Raw genomic sequence first — 18,430 nt, 5'->3', positions numbered from 1 at the left:
CTCTTTTTTCTGTGCATTGGGAATAAGGGCTTTTGTGCCATCCAGGGCTGGTGTAGGAGACTGGATGAGAAGTGCAGAGACTTGGGTACTGGAACAAAATGTGAGTCCCTAACAAACTGAGTGCCTAAGACAAGCCACACTCCCTCACTGGGTTCATCTTCCGTAAAATGGAAGAGCATTAGACCAGATGCTCTAAGGGTGTTGAGCAGATACAAGGTCCCCTCCATTCTCATGGCAAGGGTTCGTGGCATGGCAAGGGTTGGTGACTTCTCAATGCCTCATTTCCCATCCTCTGATTTCCCTGGCTAACTTCACTCATAGATCTTCCTCATAGATCTTAGGCTTCATAGACTCTAAAGAAGTTGGAATCACACCTCCAGTTACCTGAATCCCTACCTGGAAGTCTCAAACTCCCTGCACTGAAAGATGTGTGAATTTTCTAGCTGTGGTTTTTATTTTCTAACTTCACAAACCTAAACTTTGGTAAAATAAAATTAAGTGAACTACTAAGAAAAATTTCAAAGGACACAAAATACAAAACCCAACTTTTGATTCAATAAATTTGAATAAATGTATGAGGATCAGAGTAATACAGGAAAAAATTAAAAAGTAAAAACATGTTTGTTCACCTGAAACTAACACAATATTGTAAATCAGCCATACTTCAATCATTAAAAAAAAAACCATGAGTTCATCAAAGGAGTATGTTGAACACGGAAAACACTTTCAAACGCCCCACTGTGTGGATCACCCACACCTGAAGTAGCTCTTCCCACCATCCCCACAGGGAACATCCGTCTCGGCTGGCCCAGTGCCAGTGAGAGGACACCTGCTACCCCTGAGAGCTCCCTGCGGTGAGTTGGCTCTGAATCTTTGGAAGTTCCTTTAGGTCAGGCTGAACGCTGCCTTCAAAATCCAGCCCTTGGCTACTGGAAAGCAGCAAAGTGACTAGGAATTTGTAGGTAATGCCCAGCCATTTCCCAACAAGAGGCAGAGTACCTGGAAACTGGTTCCACATGAAGGACTTCATGTCTGCCTGTGCAGGGTAGTGTCAGATTCTGCATTTACAACGTGGTGGTGGTATTTATTAGGAAGGAGTGAGGCGCTGAGTGACCTGTAAATAATGGCGAGAGCTGGTCCTCCTGACAACTTCTGGAGGGATTTGCTATTTGATGGAAAGTCAAAGAGAAAGACGAGTCACGTGGCCCAAGAGTCAGGACCGCACTCACCCACAGGTGTCCTGTGTGAAGAGGGGATTTCAGGAGCCAGCCTGTGCTGGGTGCACGGGTGCTGGTGTCAGGCAGTCTTGGTTCACAGACCACAGTGGCACTTACCACCCGCGTATCCTAAATGAGTCGCTCGACCTCTCTAAGTCTCCATGTCCTATAAAAAGGAGATGATATCCCTGTGTGGTATTGAGAGTGGCCTAGCTCCTCACTAGGGCTTTATAAACAGTGTCTATTAGGCTGCTTCTGTTCACAGTGACTTTCCTGGGACACAATTTTGATGAATTCCAACAAGCTCTTGGGGAAAGGCTCATGGTGTTGCAAGCATGACTCTAGGCAGGAGGTTAAGGTTTGATTGCAAGTTTACTGATTCACTGGCAGGGGGAGTGCGCATGCCCTGCAATAGCCCCCCTAGAATAAGATGCTGCCACACCATTTGGAGGAACACAAAATCAATGCCCACCCTCCCTATCACTTGATCTATATTGAACCAGTAACACAGTGAACCTGCAGGGGCTGGAAGGATTGCGCCAGCTACCCAGAGTTTCAGCAACCTGCCTAAGGGCACACAGACCATATTCAGAGGTCTGAAGCTATAGCAAGGCTGTCTCACCTCCTTGCCAAAGGTCGCCGATTAGGAGGTCACTGAAGGCTGAGTCCTGCCTATCATTATTCAGAGCTGGAAGTGTCCTTTCAGACAGTCTAGTTGTGCTTCTGGCTGCAGAGATGGGAGACTAAAGTCCAGAGAGGTCACAGAGCTATGCAGAGGGATGTGACTGCCTGCTCAGTGCCCTTCCCACTGCTGAATACTCAAAGGGAAATAACCACTCTTCATGCTGTGCTCTTTAATGCCAGGTCTGCCCATCACTTACAATGATCCCTTCCACGGGGTGGGATCTCATCCTTTGGGAACCTCCATCCTGGTGCAGGGTGGACTGGCTAGGATCAGGAAATCCCCTGCCAAGTTTAGGCCAGGAGCACAGGGACAAGTGTGCCCACCCATCCATTCAGTAGTGCAGAAAAGAAGGAAGGATGGGAGGCAGAGGCCTGAGTTGGTCGCGGTGCTCTTACGGAGAAACGTTAGAGAAGCGCTGCCTAAGGACCATCGTGGGGACCAGGACAGGAAATGGTGGGGGAAGAGGGAGTCGGAGGATTGGTGGTGAAGGTCACATCCACCGCCGCCCTCTGCACACAACTCCCAGGATCCAGCCATGCCTGGGACGGGAGCGCGAGACTAGGGTTGCACACGGGCTCCGGAAAGGGGGAACCTGAAGACAACAGCGCGGGGGCCGGTGGTGGGGAAGACAGCGAGGATACAGAGGCTGGGTTGCTGGAAAATCCCGGAACAAGGTGGCTGCCGCCCTCGGGAAAATCGGGAGGGGCGGACAGGGAGGCTAGGACACCGCGCACCTCCCGGCAAACAGTCCCTACCGGCGAGCAGGCACCAAAGACGGCTCTCCGTGCGCAGAGCGGACCCACGTACCCTGGGAGAATCCTGTCTCGGCCCCAAGGGTTGCTCACAGCCGGGCCCCGGGCGCTGCGGGCGGGGCGGGCGCAGATCCGCGGGGCGGGTGCAAGGAGGGGGTGGGACCTCTGCGCCCGGGCCGCCTCCTCTGGGTACAAACACTGCAAGCAGGCTCCTAGGCTCCACACGCCTCCCACCAGCTCACGGGCCTCTTGGCCGCTTGCTTTCGACCCCCGGCCTCGCCTTGGCTCCAAATGGACCCCAACTGCTCCTGCCCCACTGGTAAGGAACCCCTGGCTCTGGGCCTTGCATGCCCGCTTCTCAGCCCAGGACACAGTGTCCCTGGGGTTAGATGAGGAAGAAGTTTCCATTCGAGCCCAAGTGGACGGCCGCGGTTCACCCAGTGCTTTCTTCCCAGCCGGGGCAGCGACAGCATTTTCTTAATCTACTTTTTGTTTTGTTTTTTGGCTGTACCACTCAGCTTGTGGGAGCTTAGTTCCCTGACCAGGGACGGAACCCAGACACTAGGAAGTGAGAGCGCTGTCCCCTAACCACTAGATCGCCAGAGATTTCCAGCCTCTATTTTTGAATGGGGAGTACAGAGGCTCAAGACTGCCTTTGTTGAGGTCACCCAGCAGGTCACGGAATTGCTAGACCCAGGGTTTGGAGGAGGCCTCGGACCTGCCAGGACTGGATGGGAGGAGGGGACACTGCCTCTTTGGGGTTCAGGCCATGGGCCCTGGCCCCCAGCCCCAGTCAGCCTGGGCTGGGTCTGGAGCCTGGGACCTTCCCTGTGGAGTCCCATCAGGAGGGGACCTACTCTCCTTGGACCAGAAGAGACGAGCTGGGGCTTCTCTATCTGCCTGAGTGGACACGAGCTCCCAGGGCTGCGTCCTGACGGAGGAGGAGGGCTCAGGGAGGCATTGCTGACCGTCTGCTGTAGCTCCTGCATCCCTCTCCCTGCTCACTGCTGGCCTTTCCCTTCCTGGCAGGCGGCTCCTGCAGCTGCGCTGGCTCCTGCACCTGCAAGGCCTGCAGATGCACCTCCTGCAAGAAGAGTGAGTGTGCGGGGCCTTCTCTGGCAATGCGGGGTGTGGGCTGAGTGCGAGGAGGGAGCCCAGAGCTCAGCAGGCAGGAGCAGGACAGGGACCAAACTTCCCGGCACCCCCCTCACCAGGAAGGGATTCCCAATCAGAGCTGGAATCACCTTCGACATGACCGAGACCCAGGCGCGCACTAGAGAACAGGGAGACTGAGGCCCAGACGGGTCACCGACCAACGACCTCAGACCTGTCACTAGAACTAGTCCTCCTGCCTCCTGAGGCACGCTTCTGAATCCTCCCAGGGACTGAAGCACAGTAGGGACATGAACGAGTGACCCTGTGTGGCTTCTCGGACCTGGTGCAGCCCCTTCCTGTCGAAGCAGCCCAGAGCCTCCCTACCCCGAGCGGGAGCTGCTCTGTGAGGGGTTTGCCTCCACTTTGATCCTGAGGACTTGGCTCACATCACTGGTGGTGCTGGGGGCTGGCTTTGTCTTGTCTCCAGAGGCCCTGCTCAGTGTCTCTCCAAGGCGCTGTGCCCTGTCCTGGGCACAGATGGGGCAGGCAACCTGAACCTAGTGCCCGAGAGCAATTCTCTCAGGACAGAGGACACCGTCGTAAACTCAGGGTCTGGGCCTGAGGGCGGCTGGGCCAGGCCTGCTGTTGGGAAGGGTGGGTGCGGACAACGCGTGGTCCGACTGCACGCTGCCCTTGCCTCCCCAGGCTGCTGCTCCTGCTGCCCCGTGGGCTGCGCCAAGTGTGCCCAGGGCTGCGTCTGCAAAGGGGCCTCGGACAAGTGCAGCTGCTGTGCCTGATGTCGCGGAGAGCCTGCCCCAGGTGTCAACAGGGCAACCAGGACAAACCTGCATTTTACCGTTTTTCATACAAGCGGACCTGACGCTACATTCCTTTTTCTATGAAATACGTGAGTTGTAATAAAAGTTGTTGACTTTATTCTGGCTCTGTCTTCCTTCTTCTGTCTTGAACAAAGAGACGCCGTGCCCATCAGGGCTGGCGTGGGGAACTGGACGGGACGTGCAGAGACCTCGGCTCTGGACCAAAGAGTACCCCCCCCCACCCCCCAAAACACACGCACACGGAGCGTCTTAGCCCCTTAGGTTAAGTTGAGCTTCAGTTTCTCAGCTCCAAATGAAAGCCTCGCCAGATGACATAGGGCACTGGACACACAGAGGACACACTCCCTCTATTCCCCTTACGAGTATGGATTGCAGAGAACGTTGTCCATTTCTCATTTTCCTTCTCTGGGGGCCCCTGCCAAACTCAGTCCTCGGTGATGAGAGCCTGGAAAAGTACCCAGAGGGGATGGAATCCCACACCCCTCTTGTTTGACTTCTACACACGACTGGCGTCTAAAACACCCTGGAAAGACCTATTTGTATTTTCTGCCACCGTTTTAACCCTGGTCAGTAAAAAGAATCGCTGAGATAAAATAGAAAAGGACACGATATGTGACACCCATTTTTCCCTTCAACACGTCAAATCACCTTCATACGTGGAGGAGCAATTCTGAAAGCTGGACGCTTTCATATGCTGCACTTACATTGAAGGTGTGCCCGAGTCCTGGGAACGCTTCACAGACGCCCCACTGTGCGGACCACACACGCCTGGAGCAGCTCTGCCCCCTGCCTCCCCACAGGGAACATCAGTCTTGGCTTGCCCAGGGCTACTGACAGGACACTCGCCACCCGTGACAGCTCCCTGCAGGGCCTTGGCTCTGAGTCTTCGCAAGTTCCTCCCTAGATCAGGCTGACATCTTCCCTTCCCTCAAATGCAGCCCGTGGCTACTTGACACCCCGATAGTGATTTGAATTTGGTGGGAATTTCCCAGCTGTTTCCCTGAGACTTGCTTTCAGAAGAAGGACTTCACGTGTTCCTCTGCAGAGTGATGGTGGTGCTGCAGTGCGGAGGGCCTGGTGCTGTTTATTAGCAAGAAGTGTGTGCTGAGGGAACAGGTAATATATTTCAGGTGTTGCGCCCCCTGGCGGTCTGGGGAGGGAACGCCTAGTTGATGGGCACTCGGAGAGAAAGAGGAGACACGTGGCTCAGAAGTCAGGAGCAAGATTGCCCACAGGTGCCCTGTGTGAAGGGGGGCATTTCAGGAGCCGGCCCGTTCTGCGTGCGTGGGTGTCGGTGTCAGGCACTCGGGTTCACAGCCAGCACGCCACTTCCTGACCTGGCAAGTCACTGATACTCTCGGAGATTTCATTTCCTCCTTTCGATAAAAAAGATTAATTTCAATGAGGGGGAATAAGCCAGATAGTGGCCCCGCTCCTAGCTCGGGCTTCCCGAACGGTGTCCTTTATGATCGCTCTCTCCACACTGACATTTGTGCACAGAGAATCCTTGAGCTCCCAACAAGCTCCTGGAGAAAGGCTCCCTGGTTTGCAAGCAAGCTCATGGTGAGGGCACAGATGGATAGGAACCTTGCTTATCCGGTGCCAGAGGGCGTGGGGAGGTTCTCCAACAAGCCCCATGGAACGAGGCACCGCCACAGCATTTGCACAGGCTCAGTGAACCTGCAAGGTCTGGAGTGAGGGTGCCAATTGCAGAGAGGTTAAGCAACTTACCCAAGGGCACACAGCCTGTACTCAGAGGACGGCGCCTACACTACAGCTGTCCCACCTCCCGGCCACAGGGTGCCGGTCATGACATCACTGGAGGCGGAATCCGGCCTCTCCTTTTTCAGGGCTGCAAGGGTCTTCGGAGACGGTCCAGCTGCGCTCCTGGCTGCAGAGGTGGGAGGCTGAAGCCCAGAGAGGTCACAGAGCTGTGCAGAGGGCTCTGCCTGCCAGCTCAGGGCCTTCCCACTGCCGCCGCTGTGCCAGGTGTTCCGTGTTCTCACCTTTCATGGGATGACATGGTGTCCGGTTGGGCGGGGGGCTGCAGTCAGCCTGCAGGAGGGCCAGTCCCACCTGTGTCACATACAGCACTGTGACATAACCTCTCTCTGGCTCAGTCTCCTCTGCTCTAAAGGGCAAAATAATAGTGTCTGGCTCTCGGGATTACAGAATTGAATACACGCAAAGAAGGTCAGAACCTACTGGGCACTCAGTGAGTAAATCCATCGGATCACCGATTCACTTATTTCTCTCTTTATTTATGTGTTATCATTAGCCTAGGAGACATTGTCCTCCTTCCAGACACGCAAGCAAGGATGGTGTGTTTAGCTCTGTGCTCTGGGCCGTCCTCATCAACCCTGTGAGCCTGGGACCAGTTCCCCTGAGAGGGTTATCCGGCCTTCCCGCCAAGAGCCGTTGACACTACAAGTAGAAAGCCGTGAGTCACACAGTCGCCGTCCTCCTGACACATACAGAAGGATCCTGCCATTTCTGCTGTCACCTGCATCCGGATTTCCTGACCATTTTCTTTTCAGCGATTTTCCGAAATACGTTATACCAAAAGAAACCTCTTGAACACTACTGAAGGAGAGAGTCAGAAGGTAGCCACAAAGTCATAAATCCATTCCTATTCTGTCACTCTGGTCGCCCCCAGGATTGAGCTGGACATGGTAGAGACGGGCTGAGGACACAGCTCTGGGCCAAAGGGGAGCTTTCTCACCGACTCCCTCTCTCAGCTGCGAAGCGACAAAAGCACAGAAGCAGGGCACCACTCCCCAGCACCGTGTGCCTGCCTCCGGAGCCTCCTTGTACTGTAGGTAGTTTGGCCTTTGGGAAACGGGCTCCTGACTAGGATCTCCCTTCCCCGGTTGGTGTGACAGTTCAAAGAGCAAAAGTGATGAACAAGGCTTGGCCTGGACTCCACGGTGAGTAACTGTCGGGACTACTCAAAGGGAACTATCCACTTGTCTCGCTTTGTTATTTAACGCCAGGTCTGCCTATCACTTACAATGACGCCATCCCTGGGGAGCATCCCATGATTAGGGAACCTCCACCCTGGCGTGGGGTGGACTGGCTACAGTGAGGAGCCCCCCTGGAAAGTTGAGGCAAAGAAGCCCCCGCGGAAATGAGCCATGATCCCTTCAGGAAAGGAAAACACAAGTGAGGAGGACTAGCGGCTGAAGGCAATGTTCACCGCGCTGCGGTTCCAGGAGACGGTACCGGAAACATGCTTCCAAAGGACCGTGGTGGGGACCGGGGCTGGCAACGCCTGAGGACACATGGGCTGGGCGAAACGGTGCTGAGGGTCACAGCCGCCTGCCGTCTCTGACACCGCTCCCCGGCTCCAGCCAAGCCAGGGACACGAGCGGGAGGCGGGGGCTGTTCTCAGGCTGCAGGAAACGGCGACCCGCAGGCCGGCGGCGCGGGGCCCGGGGCGGGGAAGACCGGAGGACGCGGGAGCTGGAGTCCTGCGCAACCCGCCAACAGGGTGGCTGCTCCCGTCGGGCACACTGGGAAGGGGCGGCCAGGGGGCTGGGACACCGCTTACCGCACGGCACCCGGTTCCTCCGCTCCAGCCGGCCCCGAAGTGGAATCGTGCGCTCGGCCCCGCCTGTTGCTCACAGCCCGGCCCAGGGCGCTGAGGGCGCTGCGGACGGCGCGGGCGCGGGCCCGGGCGCGGGCGCGGATCCGCGGGGCGCGTGCAAGGCGGGGGCGGGGCCTCTGCGCCCGGGCCGCCTCCTCGGCCTATAACTGAGCCCCCGGGCTCCTCGCTCCCACACGGCCCCCACCGGACCCGTGCAGCCGCTTCGCCCCTTGCTTTGGACCTCGGGCCTCACTTCTCCTCCAGATGGACCCCAAGTGCTCCTGCCCCACTGGTAAGGGAGCCCTGGCTTTGAGCCTTAGGATGCCCCCTTCCCAGGCACAGGACGACAAGGGAGGGTTTTGAGTTTGAGCTCAGGAGGACTCCTGTCACGGGTCCGGGGCTTTCTTGGTAGCCAGGCCCCTGGGAGCATGTCAGTCTCCCTTTGCCTCTCTGTTGACACTGAGGGCACGGAGGCTCCAGGCTGTCCTTCTTGAGGTCACCCAGCTGGTCAGGGGATTGCTAGACCGGGACCCCGTGTTTGGAGGAGGCCTCGGAGCTGCCAGGACTGGATGGGAGGAGGGGACACTGCCTCTTTGGGGTTCAGGCCATGGGCCCTGGCCCCCAGCCCCAGTCAGCCTGGGCTGGGTCTGGAGCCTGGGACCTTCCCTGTGGAGTCCCATCAGGAGGGGACCTACTCTCCTTGGACCAGAAGAGACGAGCTGGGGCTTCTCTATCCGCCTGAGTGGACACGAGCTCCCAGGACTGGGTCCTGACGGAGGAGGGCTCAGGGAGGCATTGCTGACCGTCTGCTGTAGCTCCTGCTCACTGCTGGCCTTTCCCTTCCTGGCAGGCGGCTCCTGCAGCTGCGCTGGCTCCTGCACCTGCAAGGCCTGCAGATGCACCTCCTGCAAGAAGAGTGAGTGTGCGGGGCCTTCTCTGGCAATGCGGGGTGTGGGCTGAGTGCGAGGAGGGAGCCCAGAGCTCAGCAGGAAGGAGCAGGACAGGGACCAAACTTCCCGGCACCCCCCTCACCAGGAAGGGATTCCCAATCAGAGCTGGAATCACCTTCGACATGACCGAGACCCAGGCGCGCACTAGAGAACAGGGAGACTGAGGCCCAGACGGGTCACCAACCAACGACCTCAGACCTGTCACTAGAACTAGTCCTCCTCCCTCCTGAGTCACGCTTCTGAATCCTCCCAGGGACTGAAGCACTGTAGGGACATGAGCGAGCGACCGTGTGTGGCTTCTCGGACCTGGTGCAGCCCCTTCCTGTCGAAGCAACCCAGAGCTTCCCTATCCCGAGCGGGAGCTACTCTGTGAGGGGTTTGCCTCCACTTTGATCCTGAGGACGTGGCTCACATCACTGGTGGTGCTGGGGGCCGGCTTTCTCTTGCCCCAGAGGCCCTGCTCACTGTCTGTCCAAGGCGCTGTGCCCTGTCCTGGGCACAGATGGGGCAGGCAACCTGAACCTAGTGTCTGAGAGCAATTCTCTCAGGACAGAGGACACCGTCGTAAACTCAGGGTCTGGGCCTGAGGGCGGCTGGGGCCAGGCCTGGTGTTGGGAAGGGTGGTTGTGGACAACGCGTGGTCCGACTGCACGCTGCCCTTGCCTCCCCAGGCTGCTGCTCCTGCTGCCCCGTGGGCTGCGCCAAGTGTGCCCAGGGCTGCGTCTGCAAAGGGGCCTCGGACAAGTGCAGCTGCTGTGCCTGATGTCGCGGAGAGCCTGCCCCAGGTGTCAATGGAGGACCACGGGCCGACCTGTGTTTTTCTACAACTCTGACTTGATTGCTACATTCCCTTTCCTATGAAATATGTGAGTTGTAATAAAAGTTGTTGACACTCTTCCGACTCGGCTCTTTTTTCTGTGCATTGGGAATAAGGGCTTTTGTGCCATCCAGGGCTGGTGTAGGAGACTGGATGAGAAGTGCAGAGACTTGGGTACTGGAACAAAATGTGAGTCCCTAACAAACTGAGTGCCTAAGACAAGCCACACTCCCTCACTGGGTTCATCTTCCGTACAATGGAAGAGCATTAGACCAGATGCTCTAAGGGTGTTGAGCAGATACAAGGTCCCCTCCATTCTCATGGCAAGGGTTCGTGGCATGGCAAGGGTTGGTGACTTCTCAATGCCTCATTTCCCATCCTCTGATTTCCCTGGCTAACTTCACTCATAGATCTTCCTCATAGATCTTAGGCTTCATAGACTCTAAAGAAGTTGGAATCACACCTCCAGTTACCTGAATCCCTACCTGGAAGTCTCAAACTCCCTGCACTGAAAGATGTGTGAATTTTCTAGCTGTGGTTTTTATTTTCTAACTTCACAAACCTAAACTTTGGTAAAATAAAATTAAGTGAACTACTAAGAAAAATTTCAAAGGACACAAAATACAAAACCCAACTTTTGATTCAATAAATTTGAATAAAGGTATGAGGATCAGAGTAATACAGGAAAAAATTAAAAAGTAAAAACATGTTTGTTCACCTGAAACTAACACAATATTGTAAATCAGCCATACTTCAATCATTAAAAAAAAAACCATGAGTTCATCAAAGGAGTATGTTGAACACGGAAAACACTTTCAAACGCCCCACTGTGTGGATCACCCACACCTGAAGTAGCTCTTCCCACCATCCCCACAGGGAACATCCGTCTCGGCTGGCCCAGTGCCAGTGAGAGGACACCTGCTACCCCTGAGAGCTCCCTGCGGTGAGTTGGCTCTGAATCTTTGGAAGTTCCTTTAGGTCAGGCTGAACGCTGCCTTCAAAATCCAGCCCTTGGCTACTGGAAAGCAGCAAAGTGACTAGGAATTTGTAGGTAATGCCCAGCCATTTCCCAACAAGAGGCAGAGTACCTGGAAACTGGTTCCACATGAAGGACTTCATGTCTGCCTGTGCAGGGTAGTGTCAGATTCTGCATTTACAACGTGGTGGTGGTATTTATTAGGAAGGAGTGAGGCGCTGAGTGACCTGTAAATAATGGCGAGAGCTGGTCCTCCTGACAACTTCTGGAGGGATTTGCTATTTGATGGAAAGTCAAAGAGAAAGACGAGTCACGTGGCCCAAGAGTCAGGACCGCACTCACCCACAGGTGTCCTGTGTGAAGAGGGGATTTCAGGAGCCAGCCTGTGCTGGGTGCACGGGTGCTGGTGTCAGGCAGTCTTGGTTCACAGACCACAGTGGCACTTACCAGCCGCATATCCTAAATGAGTCGCTCGACCTCTCTAAGTCTCCATGTCCTATAAAAAGGAGATGATATCCCTGTGTGGTATTGAGAGTGGCCTAGCTCCTCACTAGGGCTTTATAAACAGTGTCTATTAGGCTGCTTCTGTTCACAGTGACTTTCCTGGGACACAATTTTGATGAATTCCAACAAGCTCTTGGGGAAAGGCTCATGGTGTTGCAAGCATGACTCTAGGCAGGAGGTTAAGGTTTGATTGCAAGTTTACTGATTCACTGGCAGGGGGAGTGCGCATGCCCTGCAATAGCCCCCCTAGAATAAGATGCTGCCACACCATTTGGAGGAACACAAAATCAATGCCCACCCTCCCTATCACTTGATCTATATTGAACCAGTAACACAGTGAACCTGCAGGGGCTGGAAGGATTGCGCCAGCTACCCAGAGTTTCAGCAACCTGCCTAAGGGCACACAGACCATATTCAGAGGTCTGAAGCTATAGCAAGGCTGTCTCACCTCCTTGCCAAAGGTCGCCGATTAGGAGGTCACTGAAGGCTGAGTCCTGCCTATCATTATTCAGAGCTGGAAGTGTCCTTTCAGACAGTCTAGTTGTGCTTCTGGCTGCAGAGATGGGAGACTAAAGTCCAGAGAGGTCACAGAGCTATGCAGAGGGATGTGACTGCCTGCTCAGTGCCCTTCCCACTGCCGAATACTGAAAGGGAAATAACCACTCTTCATGCTGTGCTCTTTAATGCCAGGTCTGCCCATCACTTACAATGATCCCTTCCACGGGGTGGGATCTCATCCTTTGGGAACCTCCATCCTGGTGCAGGGGGGACTGGCTAGGATCAGGAAATCCCCTGCCAAGTTTAGGCCAGGAGCACAGGGACAAGTGTGCCCACCCATCCATTCAGTAGTGCAGAAAAGAAGGAAGGATGGGAGGCAGAGGCCTGAGTTGGTCGCGGTGCTCTTACGGAGAAACGTTAGAGAAGCGCTGCCTAAGGACCATCGTGGGGACCAGGACAGGAAATGGTGGGGGAAGAGGGAGTCGGAGGATTGGTGGTGAAGGTCACATCCACCGCCGCCCTCTGCACACAACTCCCAGGATCCAGCCATGCCTGGGACGGGAGCGCGAGACTAGGGTTGCACACGGGCTCCGGAAAGGGGGAACCTGAAGACAACAGCGCGGGGGCCGGTGGTGGGGAAGACAGCGAGGATACAGAGGCTGGGTTGCTGGAAAATCCCGGAACAAGGTGGCTGCCGCCCTCGGGAAAATCGGGAGGGGCGGACAGGGAGGCTAGGACACCGCGCACCTCCCGGCAAACAGTCCCTACCGGCGAGCAGGCACCAAAGACGGCTCTCCGTGCGCAGAGCGGACCCACGTACCCTGGGAGAATCCTGTCTCGGCCCCAAGGGTTGCTCACAGCCGGGCCCCGGGCGCTGCGGGCGGGGCGGGCGCAGATCCGCGGGGCGGGTGCAAGGAGGGGGTGGGACCTCTGCGCCCGGGCCGCCTCCTCTGGGTACAAACACTGCAAGCAGGCTCCTAGGCTCCACACGCCTCCCACCAGCTCACGGGCCTCTTGGCCGCTTGCTTTCGACCCCCGGCCTCGCCTTGGCTCCAAATGGACCCCAACTGCTCCTGCCCCACTGGTAAGGAACCCCTGGCTCTGGGCCTTGGATGCCCGCTTCTCAGCCCAGGACACAGTGTCCCTGGGGTTAGATGAGGAAGAAGTTTCCATTCGAGCACAAGTGGACGGCCGCGGTTCACCCAGTGCTTTCTTCCCAGCCGGGGCAGCGACAGCATTTTCTTAATCTACTTTTTGTTTTGTTTTTTGGCTGTACCACTCAGCTTGTGGGAGCTTAGTTCCCTGACCAGGGACGGAACCCAGACACTAGGAAGTGAGAGCGCTGTCCCCTAACCACTAGATCGCCAGAGATTTCCAGCCTCTATTTTTGAATGGGGAGTACAGAGGCTCAAGACTGCCTTTGTTGAGGTCACCCAGTAGGTCACGGAATTGCTAGACCCAGGGTTTGGAGGAGGCCTCGGACCTGCCAGGACTGGATGGGAGGAGGGGACACTGCCTCTTTGGGGTTCAGGCCATGGGCCCTGGCCCCCAGCCCCAGTCAGCCTGGGCTGGGTCTGGAGCCTGGGACCTTCCCTGTGGAGTCCCATCAGGAGGGGACCTACTCTCCTTGGACCAGAAGAGACGAGCTGGGGCTTCTCTATCTGCCTGAGTGGACACGAGCTCCCAGGGCTGCGTCCTGACGGAGGAGGAGGGCTCAGGGAGGCATTGCTGACCGTCTGCTGTAGCTCCTGCATCCCTCTCCCTGCTCACTGCTGGCCTTTCCCTTCCTGGCAGGCGGCTCCTGCAGCTGCGCTGGCTCCTGCACCTGCAAGGCCTGCAGATGCACCTCCTGCAAGAAGAGTGAGTGTGCGGGGCCTTCTCTGGCAATGCGGGGTGTGGGCTGAGTGCGAGGAGGGAGCCCAGAGCTCAGCAGGCAGGAGCAGGACAGGGACCAAACTTCCCGGCACCCCCCTCACCAGGAAGGGATTCCCAATCAGAGCTGGAATCACCTTCGACATGACCGAGACCCAGGCGCGCACTAGAGAACAGGGAGACTGAGGCCCAGACGGGTCACCGACCAACGACCTCAGACCTGTCACTAGAACTAGTCCTCCTGCCTCCTGAGGCACGCTTCTGAATCCTCCCAGGGACTGAAGCACAGTAGGGACATGAGCGAGCGACCGTGTGTGGCTTCTCGGACCTGGTGCAGCCCCTTCCTGTCGAAGCAGCCCAGAGCCTCCCTACCCCGAGCGGGAGCTGCTCTGTGAGGGGTTTGCCTCCACTTTGATCCTGAGGACTTGGCTCACATCACTGGTGGTGCTGGGGGCTGGCTTTGTCTTGTCTCCAGAGGCCCTGCTCAGTGTCTCTCCAAGGCGCTGTGCCCTGTCCTGGGCACAGATGGGGCAGGCAACCTGAACCTAGTGCCCGAGAGCAATTCTCTCAGGACAGAGGACACCGTCGTAAACTCAGGGTCTGGGCCTGAGGGCGGCTGGGCCAGGCCTGCTGTTGGGAAGGGTGGGTGCGGACAACGCGTGGTCCGACTGCACGCTGCCCTTGCCTCCCCAGGCTGCTGCTCCTGCTGCCCCGTGGGCTGCGCCAAGTGTGCCCAGGGCTGCGTCTGCAAAGGGGCCTCGGACAAGTGCAGCTGCTGTGCCTGATGTCGCGGAGAGCCTGCCCCAGGTGTCAACAGGGCAACCAGGACAAACCTGCATTTTACCGTTTTTCATACAAGCGGACCTGACGCTACATTCCTTTTTCTATGAAATACGTGAGTTGTAATAAAAGTTGTTGACTTTATTCTGGCTCTGTCTTCCTTCTTCTGTCTTGAACAAAGAGACGCCGTGCCCATCAGGGCTGGCGTGGGGAACTGGACTGGACGTGCAGAGACCTCGGCTCTGGACCAAAGAGTACCCCCCCCACCCCCCAAAACACACGCACACGGAGCGTCTTAGCCCCTTAGGTTAAGTTGAGCTTCAGTTTCTCAGCTCCAAATGAAAGCCTCGCCAGATGACATAGGGCACTGGACACACAGAGGACACACTCCCTCTATTCCCCTTACGAGTATGGATTGCAGAGAACGTTGTCCATTTCTCATTTTCCTTCTCTGGGGGCCCCTGCCAAACTCAGTCCTCGGTGATGAGAGCCTGGAAAAGTACCCAGAGGGGATGGAATCCCAGACCCCTCTTGTTTGACTTCTACACGCGACTGGCGTCTAAAACACCCTGGAAAGACCTATTTGTATTTTCTGCCACCGTTTTAACCCTGGTCAGTAAAAAGAATCGCTGAGATAAAATAGAAAAGGACACGATATGTGACACCCATTTTCCCCTTCAACACGTCAAATCACCTTCATACGTGGAGGAGCAATTCTGAAAGCTGGACGCTTTCATATGCTGCACTTACATTGAAGGTGTGCCCGAGTCCTGGGAACGCTTCACAGACGCCCCACTGTGCGGACCACACACGCCTGGAGCAGCTCTGCCCCCTGCCTCCCCACAGGGAACATCAGTCTTGGCTTGCCCAGGGCTACTGACAGGACACTCGCCACCCGTGACAGCTCCCTGCAGGGCCTTGGCTCTGAGTCTTCGCAAGTTCCTCCCTAGATCAGGCTGACATCTTCCCTTCCCTCAAATGCAGCCCGTGGCTACTTGACACCCCGATAGTGATTTGAATTTGGTGGGAATTTCCCAGCTGTTTCCCTGAGACTTGCTTTCAGAAGAAGGACTTCACGTGTTCCTCTGCAGAGTGATGGTGGTGTTGCAGTGCGGAGGGCCTGGTGCTGTTTATTAGCAAGAAGTGTGTGCTGAGGGAACAGGTAATATATTTCAGGTGTTGCGCCCCCTGGCGGTCTGGGGAGGGAACGCCTAGTTGATGGGCACTCGGAGAGAAAGAGGAGACACGTGGCTCAGAAGTCAGGAGCAAGATTGCCCACAGGTGCCCTGTGTGAAGGGGGGCATTTCAGGAGCCGGCCCGTTCTGCGTGCGTGGGTGTCGGTGTCAGGCACTCGGGTTCACAGCCAGCACGCCACTTCCTGACCTGGCAAGTCACTGATACTCTCGGAGATTTCATTTCCTCCTTTCGATAAAAAAGATTAATTTCAATGAGGGGGAATAAGCCAGATAGTGGCCCCGCTCCTAGCTCGGGCTTCCCGAACGGTGTCCTTTATGATCGCTCTCTCCACACTGACATTTGTGCACAGAGAATCCTTGAGCTCCCAACAAGCTCCTGGAGAAAGGCTCCCTGGTTTGCAAGCAAGCTCATGGTGAGGGCACAGATGGATAGGAACCTTGCTTATCCGGTGCCAGAGGGCGTGGGGAGGTTCTCCAACAAGCCCCATGGAACGAGGCACCGCCACAGCATTTGCACAGGCTCAGTGAACCTGCAAGGTCTGGAGTGAGGGTGCCAATTGCAGAGAGGTTAAGCAACTTACCCAAGGGCACACAGCCTGTACTCAGAGGACGGCGCCTACACTACAGCTGTCCCACCTCCCGGCCACAGGGTGCCGGTCATGACATCACTGGAGGCGGAATCCGGCCTCTCCTTTTTCAGGGCTGCAAGGGTCTTCGGAGACGGTCCAGCTGCGCTCCTGGCTGCAGAGGTGGGAGGCTGAAGCCCAGAGAGGTCACAGAGCTGTGCAGAGGGCTCTGCCTGCCAGCTCAGGGCCTTCCCACTGCCGCCGCTGTGCCAGGTGTTCCGTGTTCTCACCTTTCATGGGATGACATGGTGTCCGGTTGGGCGGGGGGCTGCAGTCAGCCTGCAGGAGGGCCAGTCCCACCTGTGTCACATACAGCACTGTGACATAACCTCTCTCTGGCTCAGTCTCCTCTGCTCTAAAGGGCAAAATAATAGTGTCTGGCTCTCGGGATTACAGAATTGAATACACGCAAAGAAGGTCAGAACCTACTGGGCACTCAGTGAGTAAATCCATCGGATCACCGATTCACTTATTTATCTCTTTATTTATGTGTTATCATTAGCCTAGGAGACATTGTCCTCCTTCCAGACACGCAAGCAAGGATGGTGTGTTTAGCTCTGTGCTCTGGGCCGTCCTCATCAACCCTGTGAGCCTGGGACCAGTTCCCCTGAGAGGGTTATCCGGCCTTCCCGCCAAGAGCCGTTGACACTACAAGTAGAAAGCCGTGAGTCACACAGTCGCCGTCCTCCTGACACATACAGAAGGATCCTGCCATTTCTGCTGTCACCTGCATCCGGATTTCCTGACCATTTTCTTTTCAGCGATTTTCCGAAATATGTTATACCAAAAGAAACCTCTTGAACACTACTGAAGGAGAGAGTCAGAAGGTAGCCACAAAGTCATAAATCCATTCCTATTCTGTCACTCTGGTCGCCCCCAGGATTGAGCTGGACATGGTAGAGACGGGCTGAGGACACAGCTCTGGGCCAAAGGGGAGCTTTCTCACCGACTCCCTCTCTCAGCTGCGAAGCGACCAAAGCACAGAAGCAGGGCACCACTCCCCAGCACCGTGTGCCTGCCTCCGGAGCCTCCTTGTACTGTAGGTAGTTTGGCCTTTGGGAAACGGGCTCCTGACTAGGATCTCCCTTCCCGGTTGGTGTGACAGTTCAAAGAGCAAAAGTGATGAACAAGGCTTGGCCTGGACTCCACGGTGAGTAACTGTCGGGACTACTCAAAGGGAACTATCCACTTGTCTCGCTTTGTTATTTAACGCCAGGTCTGCCTATCACTTACAATGACGCCATCCCTGGGGAGCATCCCATGATTGGGGAACCTCCACCCTGGCGTGGGGTGGACTGGCTACAGTGAGGAGCCCCCCTGGAAAGTTGAGGCAAAGAAGCCCCCGCGGAAATGAGCCATGATCCCTTCAGGAAAGGAAAACACAAGTGAGGAGGACTAGCGGCTGAAGGCAATGTTCACCGCGCTGCAGTTCCAGGAGACGGTACCGGAAACATGCTTCCAAAGGACCGTGGTGGGGACCGGGGCTGGCAACGCCTGGGGACACATGGGCTGGGCGAAACGGTGCTGAGGGTCACAGCCGCCTGCCGTCTCTGACACCGCTCCCCGGCTCCAGCCAAGCCAGGGACACGAGCGGGAGGCGGGGGCTGTTCTCAGGCTGCAGGAAACGGCGACCCGCAGGCCGGCGGCGCGGGGCCCGGGGCGGGGAAGACCGAAGGACGCGGGAGCTGGAGTCCTGCGCAACCCGCCAACAGGGTGGCTGCTCCCGTCGGGCACATTGGGAAGGGGCGGCCAGGGGGCTGGGACACCGCTTACCGCACGGCACCCGGTTCCTCCGCTCCAGCCGGCCCCGAAGTGGAATCGTGCGCTCGGCCCCGCCTGTTGCTCACAGCCCGGCCCAGGGCGCTGAGGGCGCTGCGGACGGCGCGGGCGCGGGCCCGGGCGCGGGCGCGGATCCGCGGGGCGCGTGCAAGGCGGGGGCGGGGCCTCTGCGCCCGGGCCGCCTCCTCGGCCTATAACTGAGCCCCCGGGCTCCTCGCTCCCACACGGCCCCCACCGGACCCGTGCAGCCGCTTCGCC

General features: G+C 56.7%; 2 protein-coding genes across 2 annotated transcripts; both read left to right on the top strand.

The window, feature by feature from the left end:
• Positions 1–2,838: 2,838 nt before the first annotated feature.
• Positions 2,839–4,546, top strand: LOC132480299 (metallothionein-1E). The gene is made up of 3 exons (XM_060084399.1): positions 2,839–2,973; positions 3,684–3,749; positions 4,455–4,546. Exons 1-3 carry the CDS (start codon positions 2,946–2,948, stop codon positions 4,544–4,546), a joined length of 186 nt encoding a protein of 61 aa, XP_059940382.1. The 5' UTR covers positions 2,839–2,945.
• Positions 4,547–12,868: 8,322 nt separating this feature from the next.
• On the top strand, positions 12,869–14,576 carry LOC132480300 (metallothionein-1E). The gene is made up of 3 exons (XM_060084401.1): positions 12,869–13,003; positions 13,714–13,779; positions 14,485–14,576. Exons 1-3 carry the CDS (start codon positions 12,976–12,978, stop codon positions 14,574–14,576), a joined length of 186 nt encoding a protein of 61 aa, XP_059940384.1. The 5' UTR covers positions 12,869–12,975.
• The last annotated feature ends 3,854 nt before the right edge of the window (positions 14,577–18,430 follow it).

This window comes from Mesoplodon densirostris, chromosome 19 (assembly GCF_025265405.1).
Source record: "Mesoplodon densirostris isolate mMesDen1 chromosome 19, mMesDen1 primary haplotype, whole genome shotgun sequence".
NCBI classification, from domain to species: domain Eukaryota; kingdom Metazoa; phylum Chordata; class Mammalia; order Artiodactyla; family Ziphiidae; genus Mesoplodon; species Mesoplodon densirostris.
Note: the sequence above shows the minus strand (reverse complement) of the source record. Positions and strands in the feature narration are given on the sequence as shown.